The 19,126-nt window shown below is 44.8% G+C and overlaps 1 protein-coding gene across 1 annotated transcript; it reads left to right on the top strand.

Moving 5' to 3' along the window:
- Nucleotides 1–404: 404 nt before the first annotated feature.
- LOC120032918 (rhomboid-related protein 3-like) lies at nt 405–17,590 on the top strand. The gene is made up of 7 exons (XM_038979181.1): nt 405–548; nt 2,931–3,158; nt 3,632–3,780; nt 8,526–8,638; nt 14,244–14,344; nt 16,762–16,822; nt 17,319–17,590. Exons 2-7 carry the CDS (start codon nt 2,931–2,933, stop codon nt 17,588–17,590), a joined length of 924 nt encoding a protein of 307 aa, XP_038835109.1. The 5' UTR covers nt 405–548.
- The last annotated feature ends 1,536 nt before the right edge of the window (nt 17,591–19,126 follow it).

The raw sequence follows: 19,126 nt of genomic DNA, 5'->3' as shown, positions 1-19,126 counted from the left end.
TTGTGTCAGTGTTGAATGTTCGGTACAAGGCTCTACTGTGAGATTATATACTGACTTCATTTTATAATTCACTTGTGACAATAACCTTTGTGTGTCTCTATGCGATAAGGCTTGTGTGTATGTGCATTGTATCTTTGTTAATGTGCATTATTTGACTACATCTGTCAAGTCTTGTGTGTGTGTGTGTGTGTGTGTGTGTGTGTGTGTGTGTGTGTGTGTGTGTGTGTGTGTGTGTGTGTGTGTGTGTGTGTGTGTGTGTGTGTGTGTGTGTGTGTGTGTGTGTGTGTGCGCGTGTGTGTGTGTGTCTCTCTGCCTGCATGTGTCCATGTCCTTGTCTCTGTGTTCATCTACGGAACTTCTAATCATACGCCTTTCCCTGTGTGTTCCAGTTCGACTCAGAGAGTTCAGGCTTCATCAGTACAGAGCGGTTCAGGGACCTGCTGGCGGCCCACGGCTCGGAGCTGGACCCTCACAAGCTGGAGGTTCTATTGGCCCTCGCTGACGGCAACGCGGACGGAAAGATCTGCTACCAGGACTTTGTCAACCTGGTGAGAGTCCCGAGTCACTTCCTGTTACCATAGTAACTGATAATAGTGATTGTATAAGCATAACATTGATTATACTGTACACCGATTGGTCATGTTGAGACATACAGTGGAGAGGAAGTGGTCTTATGATATCAACCCTCTATAAAAGCATCTACACTACTATCATCCTACTACTCACCCAGGTCTCCATGGATATTCCACAGTATTAGACACGACAACACAGCTTGGTTTAAATGTGCACTTTCACGCGTTGTCTAGCTCCTGTTGTGTTTCACGTGAACTCTTAACCATGGACGGTGAAGTCATCTGGAGAAATAATCAGTTGTTTGGAAACGTGTAAAGTTGTGGTCGGTGGGTGGTGGGTTTGTGAAGGTTCCCCAACTCTCCCCTCTCACTTTCCCTTTCTCCTATTCTCTCTTTTGTCTTCTCCGCTTCCTTCAAAGCTGTCCATTGTCTTGTACAGTGGGCTGAGAATGGGCCTGTGGGAACTTGTGAAAGGGGATCTTTGATTGGTCGGTCCAGGTCATGTGACAGGCCAAAGGTCAGGGCGAGGAACTGGAAGTGGGACAGAGAGGAATGAGGAGCATGTACTCAAGTAATGTGTGTGTGTGTGTGTGTGTGTGTGTGTGTGTGTGTGTGTGTGTGTGTGTGTGTGTGTGTGTGTGTGTGTGTGTGTGTGTGTGTGTGTGTGTTGGGGGGGCGTGGCTGCTATTGTTACCCACAAAAACCGCCCTTCACCCCCCATTGCTTTCACATTCACTGGAAACAGAGGCCAAGCAGGGTGAGGGAAGGATAGGTTGGCGAGAGAGAGGAGGAGGAGTGGGAGACAGAGTCAGGGTTGCTGGGGTTTATTTGCAGGTCCATCTTTACTTTGCTCAGCTGCCTATTCCATAAAGCTGTCAGCGTGATTGGGAGGTATTGCCTAGCTCTCTCTTTTCTCTCTTTCTACTTTTCCGTCTCTCTCTCTTATCTCTCTCGCTCTCTTTATCTCCCTGCCCCTTCTGTCCCTCTCCCTCTCCTCGCTCTCCTCTCTCTTCCTCTCGCTCCTCTCCCTGACAGCATCTCCCAGTACAGCAGTAGATTGTCCCTGGTCCCACAGTCCTTGTTGGATGAATACCAATCTCTCTCTACCCTGCTCTCTTCTTTGCTGTGGGTGAATAGATAGAACGTCACTCCTTTTCTCTCTCTTTTTATTGAAAAGAAGAGAAAAGAGGAGAAGAATCACCCCAGCACTGCTGGAAGAAAGACGACTGTGTCTTTATGGGGTTGGGCCACGTGGGGTAACCTAGAGAGGTGTGTGTGTCCACGTGGGTGTGTGTGTGTGTGGGGCATAATGTGTATGTTTGGTACCGTTTGATCCCACTCTCTGTTTGGCTTTGGGCTGGGAGTGGCCATGGTAACCTACAGTCATGAAGAATCCCACACTGTCTCTTGACTGCAATCAAGACTCACATAATTGGAGATCTGTTCAATTTGAATGGTCATTATAGATTGAAGAATGGTGCTATTGTAAACTACTTTTAGAATCGGAGAGAGAAAGAGAGAGAGATAGAGATGTGGGAATGTGAGAGAGCAAGAGAGAGAGAAAGAGAGAGAGGGGAATGAGAGGGAGAGGAATGAGAGAAAGCAAGAGAGAGAGAAAGAGTTAGAGGGTGAGAGGGAGAAGAATGAGGGGGGGAGAGAGAGAGAGAGAGAGAGAGAGAGAGAGAGAGAGACTTGTCCACATTCCATGTTCCATAGGAGGACCATGACAATTGCTAATCTGGGTAGAAGGGCTACGTTGTCAGGCAGCTGCCGCCAGTACTTGGGATGACGACATACTGAGGTGTTGTAGGGAACCCAGCAATAGTTACAAGACCTGTAAGGTTGGAATTTCAGCGAATTGAAAATAGACACTTATTTTATGGCCATGTTTCTATGAAGTTTCTATCGCTCACATAAAATAACTAAATTACTTATTGCAATGACAGTCTCACTGAATGGACTGACTGCCCCTGAACCCTGACCTGCAGATGGACATTGGGTAGCTGATGATGTATTTTGACTGACATCTCTCTCTCTCTCTCTCTCTCTCTCTCTCTCTCTCTCTCTCTCTCTCTCTCTCTCTCTCTCTCTCTCTCTCTCTCTCTCTCTCTCTCTCTCTCTCCATAAATCTCTCCGTACTTCTCTCTCTCTCTCTCCATAAATCTCTCCGTACTTCTCTCTCTCTCTCTCCATAAATCTCTCCGTACTTCTCTCTCTCTCTCTCTCTCTCTCTCTCTCTCTCTTTCTCTCTCTCTCTCCATAAATCTCTCCATACTTCTCTCTCTCTCTCTCTCTCTCTCTCCATAAATCTCTCCGTACTTCTCTCTCTCTCCCTCCCCCCTCCCCTCTCCCTGCTAGATGTCCAACAAGCGCAGCAACAGCTTCCGGCGGGCCATCCTCCAGGGAAGTCGTCAGTTGAAAGGGGCCGGGGCCCTGGGGGAGGAGGTGGGACTGGGTCTGTCCCAGAGGCTGGTGAGGCACATCGCCTACGAGACCCTGCCCCGGGAGATCGACAGGAAGTGGTACTTCGACAGCTACACCTGCTGCCCACCACCCTGGCTCATCCTGGCTATCACCATCGCTGAGGTAACGTTCCGCTCATGGAGGGGTAAATCCTCAATTCCACTTCAGTCAAATTTCCCTTTGTCATGCATGAATGTCAGTCGGAGACTATGTGAATATTCGACTGAAGTGTAAAGTTAGGATGTGCCCCTGAGAGATTTAGGGCTTAGGGTCTTCAAGCATCTCTGATGAGGGTTTGAGGCTGTAAAGTATTGGTTTTGATAACAAAGAGAACCCTATCGTTCAACTTCTGTTTGTCTTTCTTTTCTTCTAACTTGGTAGGACTGGGAGATAGCAACAGTATCATTTATCTTTTGCCCTTGGCGTCAACTCTCCATCGAGATAAGCCTTTGAAATCAGTCTAGACTACTGTGAAACTCTACATTTTTCATGGAGACAGCCTAAATATCTCTGTGAAAACTAAAACGTATCTCTTAGGCTAGTACCCAGGCTAGATCTGATATTCCTCTACAATAACTTCCCCTCCCGTCCTCTAGGTGGCAGTGTTCATGTACTATGGCCTGCAGTTGGACCGCTGGGTGCTGCAGGTGTCCAGTCCCCACTTCCTGAGGGGCCCGCTGCCCTACCACCCCCAGCTACGGATTCAGGCCTGGAGATACCTCAGCTATGCCTTCATGCACGCAGGGTGGGTACCTAGCCAGATGGCCAGTCTGCCCCTGGGGAGGGCTGACCAGACTGTCCCAATATACACACTTGCATACTACTTAGTATATGGTAATGTATTGACCGTGCATGCTAATGCTAAGTATGAATATTGGGACAGTCTGATCAGCCCTCCCCAGGGGCGGACTGGCCATCTGGCATTTCGGTCAAATGTCAGATGGGCTGGTCCGTTTTTAGCCCAGTGTGCCTGTCTAACTTGGGTTTTTGCACAAAATGATCATTATCTGGATAATAATGGGGGGCCTCAAGCGAAAATAATTGACCGGTGTGTTTGAAATGCTAGGGCCGATTTCTGGTCCCAGTCTGCCCCTGGCCCTCCTCAAATCCTAAACTCTGTAACGTGTGTCCATAAAGTCCTGGATGTGCGTGTCACAGTCATATACAGTCCTACATAGCATTCGGAAAGTTTTTAGACCTCTTGACTTTTTTGCAAATGTATTAAACATTTCAAAAACTGATATCACATTTACATAAGTATTCAGACCCTTTACTCAGTACTTTGTCGAAGCATCTTTGGCAGCGATTACATCCTCGAGTCTTCTTGGGTATGATGCTGAAAGCTTGGCACACCTGTATTTGGGGAGTTTCTCCCATTCTTCTCTGCAGATCCTCTCAAGCTCTGTCAGGTTGGATGGGGAGCGTCACTGCACAGCTATTTTCAGGTCTCTCCAGAGATGTTCGATCGGGTTCAAGTCCGGGCTCTGGCTGGGCCACTCAAGGACATTCAGAGACTTGTCCCAAAGCCACTACTGTTTTGTCTTGACTGTGTGCTTAGGGTTGTTATCCTGTTGGAAGGTGAACCTTCGACCCAGTCTGAGGTCCTGAGCACTCTGGAGCAGGTTTTCATCAAGGATCTCTCTGTACTTTACTCTGTTCATCTTTCCCTCGACCCTGCTCATGAAGGGGTAAATCGTAAATTCTACTTCAGTCAAATTTCCCTTTGTCATGCATAAATGTCAGTCGGAGACTAAGTGAATATTCGACTGAAGTGTAAAGTTAGGATGTGCCCCTGAGAGATTTAGGGCTTAGGGTCTTCAAGCATCTCTGATGAGGGTTTGAGGCTGTAAAGTATTGGTTTTGATAACAAAGAGAACCCTATCGTTCAACTTCTGTTTGTCTTTCTTTTCTTCTAACTTGGTAGGACTGGGAGATAGCAACAGTATCATTTATCTTTTGCCCTTGGCGTCAACTCTCCATCGAGATAAGCCTTTGAAATCAGTCTAGACTACTGTGAAACTCTACATTCTTCATGGAGACAGCCTAAATATCTCTGTGAAAACTAAAACGTATCTCTTAGGCTAGTACCCAGGCTAGATCTGATATTCCTCTACAATAACTTCCCCTCCCGTCTCCCGTGCCTCTGAAAAACATCCTCACAGCATGATTCTGCCACCACCATGCTTCACCGTAGGGATGGTGCCAGGTTTCCTCCAGACGTGACGCTTGGCATTCAGGCCAAAAAGTTCAATCTTGGATTGATCAGACCAGAGAGTCTTTTTTCCCATGGTCTGAGAGTCCTTTAGGTGCCTTTTTGGCAAACTCCAAGAGGGCTGTCATGTGCCATTTACTGAGGAGTGGCTTCTGTCTGGCCACTCTACCACAAAGGCTTGATTGGTAGAGTGCTACAGAGATGGTTGTCCTTCTGGAAGGTTCTCCCATCTCCACAGAGGAACTCTAGAGCTCTGTCAGAGTGACCATCGGGTTCTTTGTCACCTTCCTGACCAAGGTCCTTCTCCCCCGATTGCTCAGTTTGGCCGGGCGGCCAGCTCTAGGAAGAGTCTTGGTGGTTCCAAACTTCTTCCATTTAAGAATGATGGAGGCCACTGTGTTCTTGGGGACCTCCAATGATGCATAAATGTTTTGGTACCCTTCCCCAGATCTGTGCCTCGACACAATCCTGTCTCAGAGCTCTTTGGAGAATTCCTTCGACCTCATGGCTTGGTTTTTGCTCTGACATCCACTGTCAACTGTGGGACCTTATATAGACAAGTGTGTGCCTTTCCAAATCATGTCCAATCAATTTAATTTACCACAGGTGGACTCCAATCAACTTGTAGAAACATTTCAAGGATGATCAATGGAACATGACACATCTAAGTTCAATTTCGAGTCTCACAGCAAATGGTCTGAATACTTATGAAAATGTATGTTTTCGCTTTGTCATTATGCGGTATTGTGTGTAGATTAACGAGGGGGGAAAAAACAATTGAATCCATTTTAGAATCAGGCTGTAACGTAACAAAATGTGGAATTGTCAAGGGGTCTGAATACTTTCCAAACGCACTGTATACTGTATATACATTGTCATATCTACTCTATGGCTCTATAGAGCAGTGTTTCTCAATCTATTCCTGGATGTGTGTGTATCAGCTGTCTCCTTTCCAAATGATTGTGCTCCCACACACACCACATCTGCTTCCTCATGAGAGCACATGGTCGAGGCAAGGCATTCATCACTAAACACACACACCTCTGAGAGAGGCGGAGGCTGATGGGAATTTAACCAACTATCTAATGTCCCAAAGCTCTGGCTCTCTATCAGCAGTGTGTGTAGGAGAGGTTGTTCAGTGTTGTGACTGCTACACACACACACCCACAATCCACACATATGTCCTTCATGCCCACAGGGCCCGTACTCAGCGCTGACACGTGTGGGTGCCACAGCAGAATCCAAAACACAGGAGTTCTCCTAGTTCTCCCAGCTTAGTGGACGTACTTTAACCGTCCCATTTATACCATAGCAACGATAGCATGCCAAAACCAGGCCAAAAAACCCCAGTGTGTTTCAGCCTCAGATATTATGAACACATTGGTTTAAAATCCCTACAGCGGAGGTATCCCTAGAAACAAATACCCAAACAGAATAAAATCTATGAGTTGTTTTGTTGAAGCGTACAAGTGCCCTCTTGGTGTAGTGAGAGAACGAGAGAATCATTCTAGTTGACAATGAGACAAGGACGATATTGATTGGATTGTGGAGAAGCAAGGCCCTGTCCAAATACACAAGGACGTTCCACTGGAGATTAAAAGGACTGTTCATTTTCCAGTGCTAACCAGTCCCAGGGGAATGCTTCCCCACACGCGCACACACACACACACACACACACACACACACACACACACACACACACACACACACACACACACACACACACACACACACACACACACACACACACACACACACACACACACACACACACACACACACACACACGTTCCTATGAGAAGACATCCCGTTGTCTCTTAACAATGGCACAGACAAATACATGGATCACTGTCATTGTCTAGACAACCACAAAGGAAAACAAAGAACGCAATGCTGTTTTCACTGAGCTACTGTACAGTACACTCAATGCCAGCTTAAAGGCGGGAAAAGAAGTCAATTCCTGCTTTTACGTTGATGAAAACAGAAGGAGTTAAGCAGCCAAAACGTGATAAAACAGAGATGCGGATCAAATCTTAAGTGGCCGGGAAATGGCTTAGTCTTTGGTCATTAGTAATCTACTAATGTTGTCCTAGACCCCCTAAAAAAAGTACAAAAAAAATTGCTGTTGGTTTAGTGGAGTGTTGTCCTGTATTGTTGGTGGGCTGACATGTGCATTCTGTTTGTGTTGTTGTCAATTGGAAGGGATCAGCAGTGTTGTTGACCCAGTGAAGGGATTACATTGTGGAGGGGTGTAATATGCCGGACTTATCACAGTCAGACAGATCACTACACAGCCAGTCAGATAGATAGATAGAGAGAGGAGAGGAGGGACACTGTAAAAGCCTGTTAGGGATCCAGCACCATCGTTGGACTGAGAGGACAAAGCTAAAATCTCAGCCAATGAGGACGCATCAAATGTGTCAACTGCCAGCACATGGCAGCAGGAGCCAAGCAAAATGCTGGATCAATACTGAGACATTGGTGTGTTCCCAGAATGTTGATGCACTAGCACTAGAGCCAAAACCAGTGGATAGCACTGCTGCAATACAGTTGGCCTAGTTCTGATGTTGTAGTAAAGCCTACATCCTAACTCCTTTCCCTCCAGAAGCATATGATCCCCAGTCACCATTGGCCTTTAGTCATGTGTTGTTGTTGATAATGGCGGTATGAGCTGCTTCCTAGAGCTACTGTAAGTCCCCCCAGGGGAGACTATTACAGTATGTTCACTGGATAATCAATATCTGTTAAATGTCTTATATGCTCTGTGGGCACGATTATCTTTCAGCAACACATTGCCTGCTATCCCTCCCTCCCTCCCTCCCTCCCTCCCTCCCTCCCTCCCTCCCTCCCTCCCTCCCTCCCTCCCTCCCTCCCTCCCTCCATCCGTCCATCCGTCCATCACTTTCTACGACCATCGGGTGGGGCTAATTTAATGATAATGAATTTAGCCTGGTGCTCATTGAGGGAGAGGTTACAGGGGGGTAGAGAGTATTCTGATATAGATTAAATTATTTTTTGTCACTTACTCTCCTACAAACAGATTCTAAAAGCTATACAGGCATCCAATATAGAGGCTTTAAACAAGTATTCATAGAACGTCTCAGAGTAGGAGTGCTAATCTTGGATCATGAGATTACATGAATTGGGGGACCTGATCCTCGATCAGGCCTCCTACTTCCAGGATTGAAACATTGCTCTACAGATAAAATAGATAATATGATCATAAGTGTGGATGCGTCCTGTCCTCTAACTGACGGCTGTGTGTTGTGACCCAGCAGGATAGAACACCTGGGTCTGAACATGGCCATGCAGCTGCTGGTGGGAGTCCCTCTGGAGATGGTCCATGGAGCGCTGAGGATAGGACTGGTCTACGTGTGTGGTGTACTGGCAGGTGAGTACTGGACTAGGGTACACACACACACAGACTGACGGATGGACACACACACAGGGCGCAGGTGCACGCACGCACGCACGCACACACACACACACACACACACACACACACACACACACACACACACACACACACACACACACACACACACACACACACACACACACACACACACACACACACACACACACACACATATTCAACCCCCTGCTGTCAGGCTTCACCCCATTGTGTTTGGATAACAGTCATTCAGAAAACACATATGTCTGGGACAGATGGGCTTGTGTTCTGACAGGCTTTCTTGTTGTTCCCCCACCGGTCCAGAACAACAGAGAGAAGTGGAAGTGGATCATCTCGAAACACACTCCAGAGAGAGAGAGAGAATGGGGGAGTGAGGGAGGGAGGTAAAGGAGAGAACGCAAGGGATAGAGAGAGACAGAGAGAGAGAGAGAGAGAGAGAGAGAGAGAGAGAGATAGAGAGAGAGAGAGAGAGAGAGAGAGACTTGTCCATGTTCAATAGGAAGTCCATGAATATTGAGAGAGAGAGCAAAAGGACCAAGCCTACTGGGATGTTATGCATCAGAGAGAGGAAGAGGCTTTGAAGGCAGTTGTCATCGCTAGCTCCCTAGTGACATTAGCTGCTAATGTCATTTGAGCGCCCAGGGCTCCCCTCTCTCCCTCTGCCCCTCTGCCCCTCTCCCTCCTCTCCCTCCTCTCTCCCCTCTCTCCGTCCTCTCCCTCCTCTCTCCCCTCTCTCCCCTCTCCCTCCTCTCTCCCCTCTCTCCCCTGGCCCAGCACGGCTTGGCTCAGCATGGCTCAGTGCTCACTAGATTACCATATGACCATGGGGTATGTTCTACACTGCGTGTTCATCATGCAGTGTACATGAGGAGTGGAGCGATAATCCAGCTTTAGTTTGAACTACCTCTGGAGCCAAACAAACATTATCAGGGATTTCTGCCCGTTGCCCTCTGGAAACTAAATGCTCAGCAAACATTCGGAGTGGAAATATTTGGATGAAAATTGTTGATGTTTGAGAGACGTGTGGGGATATTTAGCAAGGATATAACAGCCCTGTGGGTGGGTGGGAAGAAGCTGTAGAAGGGCAGGGTAAGGGATTGCCAGCAGAGAGTGTAATTGTGTACCTTTTTTTTAACTAGGCAAGTCAATTAAGAACAAATTGTTATTTACAATGACAGCCTAACCCGTACGACGCTGGGCCAATTGTGCGCCGCCCTATGGGACTCCCGATCACGGCCGGCTGTGATACAGCCCGGGATCGAATCAGGGTCTGCAGTGACGCCTCTAGCACTGAGATGCACTGCCTTAGACCGCTGCACCACTAGGGAGACCCATTCCGTGTGTGTGTGTAAAGTTTGTGTGTGTGTTCATTTTACATAGGCGTGTGTGTTTGTGGAGATAAATACTGTATATATGTATGAGGTTTTATATCTTGTTGTGTATGAAGATGGGTGTGTACACACACACACACACACACACACACACACACACACACACACACACACACACACACACACACACACACACACACACACACACACACAGATAGTGGTGGTACTGAGAGGGTCACTGTCCCCACGGGAACCTGCTGGTTAATTAGATATCGACCCACTGGAAGGAGGAGTGTGTTTGTGTGTGTGTGTGTAGGGAGGTTGTCTTCTGTGTTGTTTTGTCTGGGTACATTTTGTTATGGTGGAGAGGAGTGCTCAGCTGTACCAACAGGCTCAGGGTCAGAGGTCAAAAGGGACTGTATTTTTAAGGCTGTAATACAAATCAAATCAAATTTTATTTGTCACATGTGCCGAATACAACAGGTGTGGACCTTACAGTGAAATGCTTACTTACAAGCCCTTAAACAACAATGCAGTTTTAAGAAAAATACCTACAAAAATAATAAATAAAAGTAACAAATAATTAAAGAGCAGCAGTAAAATAACAATAGCGAGGCTATATACAGGGGTTACCGTTACAGAGTCAATGTGCGGGGGCACCGGTTAGTCGAGGTAATTGAGGTAATATGAACATGTAGGTAGAGTTATTAAAGTGACTATGCATAGATAATAACAGAGAGTAGCAGCAGCGTAAAAGAGGGGGGGCAATGCAAATAGTCACCTAGAGAGACTCATGATCGAACGCAGGCACAAACAACAAAAACACACATCATATGTTTTACTATCCTTGTTGGGACCTAAAATTGACTTCCATTCAAAATCCTATTTTCCTTAACCCCTTAACCCCTAACCCTCAACCTAACGCTAACTCCTAAACGTTACCCTAATGCCTAAAATAGTTTTTGTCCTCGTGGGGCCGGCCAAATGTCCTCTTGTTTTACTATCCTTGTGGGGACTTTTGGGGATTTACGGAATCCACGAGGATAGCAATACAAGCCCAAACACACACACACACACACACACACACACACACACACACACACACACACACACACACACACACACACACACACACACACACACACACACACACACACACACACACACACACACACACACACACACACACACACACACGTAGAGACACAGAGAGAGTAACACTCAATTACCACTTTCAGTATCTGTGATAATTATAAGATGACTCTGAAGTTTTAAAGGACAGCCAGTGACTTTGAACTCTCTACCGGTCTCTGATGATGAGTAGCACTGATGCTGTGTAGATAATGTGGCCAAACTTAGTATTCCCTCATTGGCAGCAGGATTCCTAGTTTGGTGTCCTAGTTTGGAAGTTTAACCAACAAACAAGATAGATGACACGTCAGTTTCTCACCCAACAACTGACCCAGAGGGCCTCCAGAGAGACTACAAAGGGAAGGAAGTCCTTTAGTGGGTGTGGGGGTTGTTACAGTGATAAAACAATAATATTAACAGAGATAATAGTGGCAATAATGGTCTTCCCATCTGTCTACACACACACACCTTGAGCAGAGGAACCAGGGCTGTGTGTGTTGTCTAACAGGTGTGTGTGTATCTCTCCGTTTGTGTGTATTTCTATATTTCTCGCTATCTCTGTGTGTGTGTGTTGCTGTGTGTTAATGTGTGCGTGTGTGTGTGTGTGTGTGTGTGTGTGTGTGTGTGTGTGTGTGTGTGTGTGTGTGTGTGTCTCAGGAAACATGTAATCATCTGCTTAGATCTCCATTCAGTGATTGATGCTTAAATACATTTTAATTACACACACACCTCCTCTGCTTTGATCTAAATGACACCTGGTAACAGCCTACTTCAGGAGGAGCACTAACTACTACAACTAGTTCAGGTATTTCAGATAATACAGTACATTCATACTTTTCTAGTTAATTGATGATGTGATGTACTGTTAAACTTCTAAGTGTAGTGGCTGCTTGGTCTCAGTGTGTGTGTGTGTGTGTGTCTTCAGTGTCTCGTTGCTCTCTCTTTTAGTCTGACATGCAGTACTTCCTCACTGTCCTCCTTAAAGGAATATTGATGTTACACTGAAAAAGGTAGATCCGATTTGTCCTTCATCTCCCTCAAATCAAACCATTGACAATATGGTGGTACCAAGGGAATGGTTTGTGTGTTTGTGTGTGTGTGTGTGTGTGTGTGTGTGTGTGTGTGTGTGTGTGTGTGTGTGTGTGTGTGTGTGTGTGATGTGTGTGTGTGTGTGTGTGTGTGTGTGTGTGTGTGTGTGTGTGTGTGTGTGTGTGTGTGTGTACATGCATGTGTATTTGCTTGACCTCACATATGCAGTTTACTTTACTATTTATATTTTTAACAACTTTTACTTCACTACATTCCTAAAGAAAATAATGTACTTTTTACTCCATACATTTTCCCTGACACCCAAAAGTACTTGTTACATTTTGAAAGCTTATCAGGGCAGGAAAATGGTCCAATTCACAGACTTATCTAGAGAACATCCCTGGTCATCCCTACTGCCTTTGATCTGGCAGACTCACTAAACACATGCTTCATTTGTAAATGATGGCCAGAGTGTTGGAGTGTGTTCCTGGCTATCCATAAAATGCAAAAACAAGAAAATGGTGCTGTCTAGTTTGCTTAGTATAAGGAATGTGAAATGATTTATACTTTTACATTTGATACTTAAGTATATTTAAAACAATGATTTTAGACTTTTACTCAAGTAATAGCAGCCTGATTGTGATGACTTATTATCGTATGGTGATTTAACCTTTTACTGCAGTGGGCTAAATCAGGGTCACACAAAGGGTTTCTTGGTAGTCTTAAACAAATCTACTTTGAAACAAAAGTATACACATCACACACATGGTTATGGGATTAAAAAAAGAGGACACCTGTACCATGTCAGATATAGAGTTGATTGTATTACATTTTGAGTTTGCATCCCAATATTACACTTTATATACATCACAGAAGACTGAAATATAACAAAACCATTTGAAATAGAAACACCGGATTTTCGACGGGATTTTTGAAATAATGTTGATTAATTATGAAATTATGAAAAATATGAATAACATTCCACCCATGAGGCCGTAATTTGACTGCAGGAAAGGGGACTACTATAGTAAAGCTCACACAGAGCAGACTCTTCATGACAGCAGCCATACCCACACACACACACACACACACACACACACACACACACACACACACACACACACACACACACACACACACACACACACACACACACACACACACACACACACACACACACACACACACACACACACACGCGCACTGGAGATCATTCATCACCCCACATGTTCCCCAGTGCTGCGTAGGCAGGTGCGTCTCATGTAGTTAGCATCCATAATTCAAGCAAGCCGGCCAATGGACGCAGAGCTAAGGAGTGGGGAGAATACACCCCTGGGGTATAGTGTGTGTGGGTAGGTAGGCGGGCGTGCGTGTACACTTGTGTTTGTGTGTGTCTGCGCACACATGCCTGCATATAGAGTGTGTCAGAACTCCTCTGTCCACACACCCTCCTAGGGAACACTAGGAACTCTCTCTATGTGTAATTCAATACTCCCCCTCAGCAAGCAGTTCTCTATTGCTCTGGTTGTGTCTGTTGCTCTGGTTTTGTCTGTTGCTCTGGTTGTGTCTGTTGCTCTGGTTGTGTCTGTTGCTCTGGTTGTGTCTGTTGCTCTGGTTGTATTACACCAATTTTCACTGGGTATTCAATATTTCACTTGCCCCATATTCACTCCTATCAATGCCTGGTTGACTCCTCTGTGAATGGGGGTGAATTGGTGCCACCATGGGACCAGTGGTAAGCTCCATTCAGTATAACACCAAGAGTCTCCTAACAGACTGTGTTGATACATATTATTCTTAAAATGATCAATGGTGACTCATTGGCCAATGTAAGCCTCTGTTTGTGCTTAAATACAACGACAAAAAACATCAGGAGTGACTGCGTTCATATACAGTATCTACTGTTTCTACCTGTGAATGCTATTTATTTGAAGCTGCTCATTGAATCAATTATCATTTTTCGAAGCTGCTCTGAGATACATTATAGCTATGGATATGAATTGACATATTCAATATGAATTTGCTCTATTGATCCAGTGAATATGAAGGTGATTGATTATTTGATTGATTCTAACCTCTGACCCTGGCAGGCTCCCTGGCCGTGTCTGTCACTGATATGACTGCTCCGGTGGTGGGGTCGTCTGGAGGAGTCTACGCCCTGGTCTCAGCACACCTGGCCAACGTCGTCATGGTAAGTGTGTGTGTGTGTGTGTGTGTGTGTGTGTGTGTGTGTGTGTGTGTGTGTGTGTGTGTGTGTGTGTGTGTGTGTGTGTGTGTGTGTGTGTGTGTGTGTGTGTCAGAGCAGGAGCAGCCCTCTTGTCATGAGATGACTATCATGCTCAGACATACATCATGTGGCATCAAAGCAGGGCCTTCTGGGGCCCAGCAGGTGCTCTGTCAGTCTATGGATTCCATTCATTCCTGCCGTTCAGCTTTACCATTTACAAAGAGTGGAAGGGTGTGTCGACTATCTAGTGTTCAAAGTGTTGAAAGTGTGTGTGTGTGTATGTTGCACGTGAGTGTGTGTGCACTGCGTAGTGTTAAAGATTGTAATTAGATAGTTGTCATATAACTTCATATAACCATTCTGAGGCTGCATGTAAATTCACCTTTGACCTTAGCTGTGCTCTGATTGATTCGATCCATGCATACTACCCTACAAAGGCATAACCTTAGAAGTAGGGGCCAATAAGGCCATACTGCTGTCTATATGATTGGATGGTCCCTGTGTCGTGTCTTTGGCTATGCCAGATTAATTGCTATGACATGCTATTCTATAAAATAATTTCTCCGTAATTAATATTACCTGATTGAACTAATCATGTAAATATAATTAACTAGAGAGGGACACCACGAAAGAATATTTATAGAGCTGTTATCTTCCGAATAAACTCTTAAAGATTTAGTAATATTTTACATCCATAGCAGTCACATTAATCGTCATTTTATTCAGTCTCATCTGAAAGTGGTAAATCCTTGGTTATCTGCAAGAATCCTGGCTAACAAGTTGAATCAGCAATACAAAATTGGGTTTAATTATTTATTTACTAAATACCTAACTAATCACACAGAATCACACATACACAATTAAATCATAACTTGATCACAAATTGCCGTCATAAAGGCAAACGTCCCTAGCGGGCGGAATAGACATGACAGCTTGTTACACAAAGAAAAGGGGCTGAGTTTTAGTGAAAGGGCGGGAGACTGGAACATAGGCGAAGCTGTGCTATCGTAAATACAGTATCTTATGCATTCTAAATTACCGCCCATTTGAAAAGGAAAATGCAATAAATATTTACTCTGAGCTGCGCTTCAGTAGGTTGGTGGTAGATGGAAGACCGTCTTGCCAAACCGAGTCCTCTGTCCTTTGAAGAATGTCTCTGGTGGTCACTGGATACGTTGGAGTAGCGTCGATGTGTAGTAGACGGGATACTCTGACTGTCCTTCCTAACCTGCGTTTGTAGCAGCTGTTGCTAACTCAACGGCTAGGAGGTATCACTTCTGTAGTGAATACGAGTTCAAAGTTCATACCATTTGCAACCAAAGTCCATGCTGATGTTGGCTTAGTTCTGTAGTTATTATCTGAACCATTCTGACATCGGATCGTCATCCTAAATGTACCCGGAACAGGAAGTTATATTTTTGTCAATGGCTTTTATAGTGGAGGGAGAGGGGTGTGTCTGAAAAGTTTATAACCCATGTCTTTTCACAGGGGCGGGCCCCTGGTTGAGCAGAAGCCAAACTTATGAAAACCCAAATCTCTCATTTGGAAGCTAAAATTACATTTCATCTCTTCACAAATAATTTCATATTCAAACATTTGAATTAAACAACAATTCCATGTGAATCCGATACCTCTGACGTTTAGACTTTCCACAGTAGAGTTTATGTCATTCTATCATTGATGAGAATGTGTCAGAGGGCAACCGAACTGACATAATATACCTCAAGTACCACCGCATATGTTCAGTTGGTCGGATTACCAGAATATAGTTCATTTCCCCCCGACTTCTGATGTCTCCAGAATCTCTATGTTAACCAATGGGTTTTCTTATGTCACATCAGTTATAGTAGGGAGAGGGAAAAAGGGGGAAAGAGGTATTTATGACTGTCATAAACCTACCCCCAGGCCAACGTCATGACACCTGTCATCAAATATTTACACTAGTGGGCACTTTACAACCCTCGGGGGTCCTTCCTCCTCTCAGACAAATTTGATTTCCTACAACAGCAAGAAAAGGGAGAAGATCAAGGGTCATCACATGATATCTTTGTTGGCTCTGAAAGCTATCATGGAAGGGGAAAGAAATGTTATTGTTGTAATCTATGTGTCACTCTGAATGTTGACAGTTCTGTAAGTCGCTTTGGATATAGGTGTCTGTTACATTACTATCTTATGAAGGTAATGAAAGAGGCTTAGTGTCGTGGATCATTATTAATAGGGCCAGGAGTTTTTCCTGGTCAGGTTACATGGTCAGGGACAAACCCAGGTCCATGTTATCTAACATGGGAAAACTCCTGGCCTGAATCATAAACCCTTTATCTTGCTCTCTCTCTCTCTCTCACTCCTTTTCTCATCAACTCACTCTGCTCCTCTCTCCCCAGAACTGGTCGGGTATGAAATGTCATTTTAAGCTGTTCCGGATGGCCATGGCTCTGGTCTGCAGTAAGTCTGTCTAAACTCTGAAGTTTCTCTATATTCAAATCCAAATTCCTACACCACTGTGTGACTAGCCACAGCCTGCAGGTAACCAAATCCAACACACGGCTTATTTGGATCATTAAAAAACAAAGTCGCTAGAGGGACCTCCGGTCTTGCGTACTGTTACAATAACCTTGCTCTTGACCTAGTTAGTACCGTGGTGGATGTAGGTTTGGAGACAGGAAGGGCCCTGTGGCTAGCAATAGAAGCTTAGAAAGAACATACCCACTCATGTAAGATTAATGTGAGCAACGAGGACGGGTTTGTTGTGGTCTCAACCAACTTCTTATTTTTCACTTTAGTATAAGCATACGATTACAATTTGGCAAGTTACCATGATTTGTAAGAGATAAACATACCAGTATTTACAATAAACTAAAAATAACAAAATCACTTGTTCACTATGGAAACAGGACTATTAACAGCATTATGGTAATACTTCTCTCTCCCCCCTCGTCAGTGAGTGTGGAGTTCGGCCGTGCCGTGTGGCTGCGGTTCTACCCGCCGGCCTTCCCGCCCTGCCCCAACCCCAGCTTTGTGGCCCACCTGGGGGGTGTGATGGTGGGGCTCACCCTGGGGGTTGTAGTCCTCCAGAACTACGAGCAGCGTCTCCAAGAGCAGTCTCTATTCTGGATCTTCTTCTCCGTCTACTTCCTCTTTGTCCTCTGTGCTGTCTTCTGGAACGTCTTCGCCTACAGCCTGCTGGACGTCCGGCTCCCCCCCACGCCGTGAGCTCCCCCAGCCTGTGAGGGCAAACTGAGAGGGCCAACTACGTACATCAGATCCAATGGAACATAACCATCTAGGTCCAAGACTTCAGAATTTGTATCTTCATTTTAGAGTACTGTATGGAACAGAGTATGGCAGCATCTCCTCTTAAACCCAATGGTGCCTATAACTGTAAGAAAGAGGTTATTATGACAGCTAGCTTCAATGAAGGACAATTTCATAGGGTTGGAGATTGTTATGATACACATGTCTTCGATCTGTCATGCTATAGTACTATTCTCTGTAAGTCTGGACTGAAGCTATGAAATGTTCCACTGTTGACATGTTACACTGTACTGAGTACATCTGACGTGATATGGTTTTGTTCCAACTTCCTGATTTTTCTTTGGTTACCTGACTGTTTATACATTCAACGATGCTACATTGTTGCCTTTCACAATATGTCTGGCAGAGACAAATGGCTAAAGCAGAAAGAGATCGGTACTCAAGCTAGATATTTGCAGGGAGAATTGGCTTACGTTTTTGTTGTTGCCTTTGGTGTGTGTGTGTGTGCCATTTGCAGGAGAGGACAGTATTGGAGGAGTGGACAGTATCATCCGGGTTACACTGACTTACTTTATTTTGTCATGTGCAAATGGAAATGGAAGTCGAAACGAAGATATATGTGATGTTCAAACCCTCTGTGTTCCTGACTGTTGCCAAAACCATCCCTTAACCAATAGCATACAAAAGACAGAGCACTACAGAGAACATGTACTGTTTTATTAATAGGGGAATATGTTGCCTTTTGGGATGAGTACTGGTTGAGTTGAACGTCAGCATTCTCCCTCTAGCACAGACTTATTGATACGTATTCAATATTTAACTCTGTTACAGACTGTGGAAATGGTGCTACGTGTAAATAGGTCCCTCTCTCCAGAGTTAGCCTTCAGTTAGTACTGTCAATGCCCTTATTAAGGAGAAAGCTAAGTCATGTTGTACTGTGTTTGCTTCATCAGGAGAACACGTCGCATCTCAACCAGCCAAGGCTCAGATTAGCCTGGTCCCAGATCTGTTAGTACTCTTACCAACTCCATTGCTGTCATTGTCAAGCCACAGATGTTTGGCATGACAATGAGTGACATGGAGTTGACATGGTACCAGGAACAGACTGGCACCCAGGCTAGCTCAAGCGTGTACTTTAACTTAACCTCGCGTTATGCCGCTTCACACAAAATAAATCATAAGAAAGACTGTAATTATTAACAAATTAATATTTTAACATACAATAGCCGGTTGTTGATTCTTGAATTGGTCTACAATGTGATGTGTAAAATATCCTGTGTTTTTAGCATTTGTTGATTGTATATAATAAGGTCTATGATACGGAACATAGTGGTAACTGACAATATTTTAACAAGTGCATATTTTGTAGATTTGATATGTAAATACTGAATACTGGAATACATTCAACTGTTTTTATAATGAAACGTATTCTGACCTCTTGGTGTTATTTATGATTCAACCTGCACAAGTGTTTTGAAAGACCATTTTCATTCA

This window comes from Salvelinus namaycush, chromosome 39, assembly GCF_016432855.1.
Source record: "Salvelinus namaycush isolate Seneca chromosome 39, SaNama_1.0, whole genome shotgun sequence".
Lineage (NCBI taxonomy): Eukaryota > Metazoa > Chordata > Actinopteri > Salmoniformes > Salmonidae > Salvelinus > Salvelinus namaycush.
The sequence above is the reverse complement of the archived record's forward strand: the minus strand, read 5'-3'. Positions and strand labels throughout refer to the sequence as shown.

Coding starts and splice junctions, on each gene's coding strand:
- LOC120032918 (XM_038979181.1), top strand. CDS start 2,931: ATGTCCAACAAGCGCAGCAACAGCTTCCGGCGGGCCATCCTCCAGGGA. Junction 3,159..3,631: donor TGGCTATCACCATCGCTGAG/GTAACGTTCCGC, acceptor CCCGTCCTCTAG/GTGGCAGTGTTCATGTACTA. Junction 14,345..16,761: donor ACCTGGCCAACGTCGTCATG/GTAAGTGTGTGT, acceptor CTCTCTCCCCAG/AACTGGTCGGGTATGAAATG.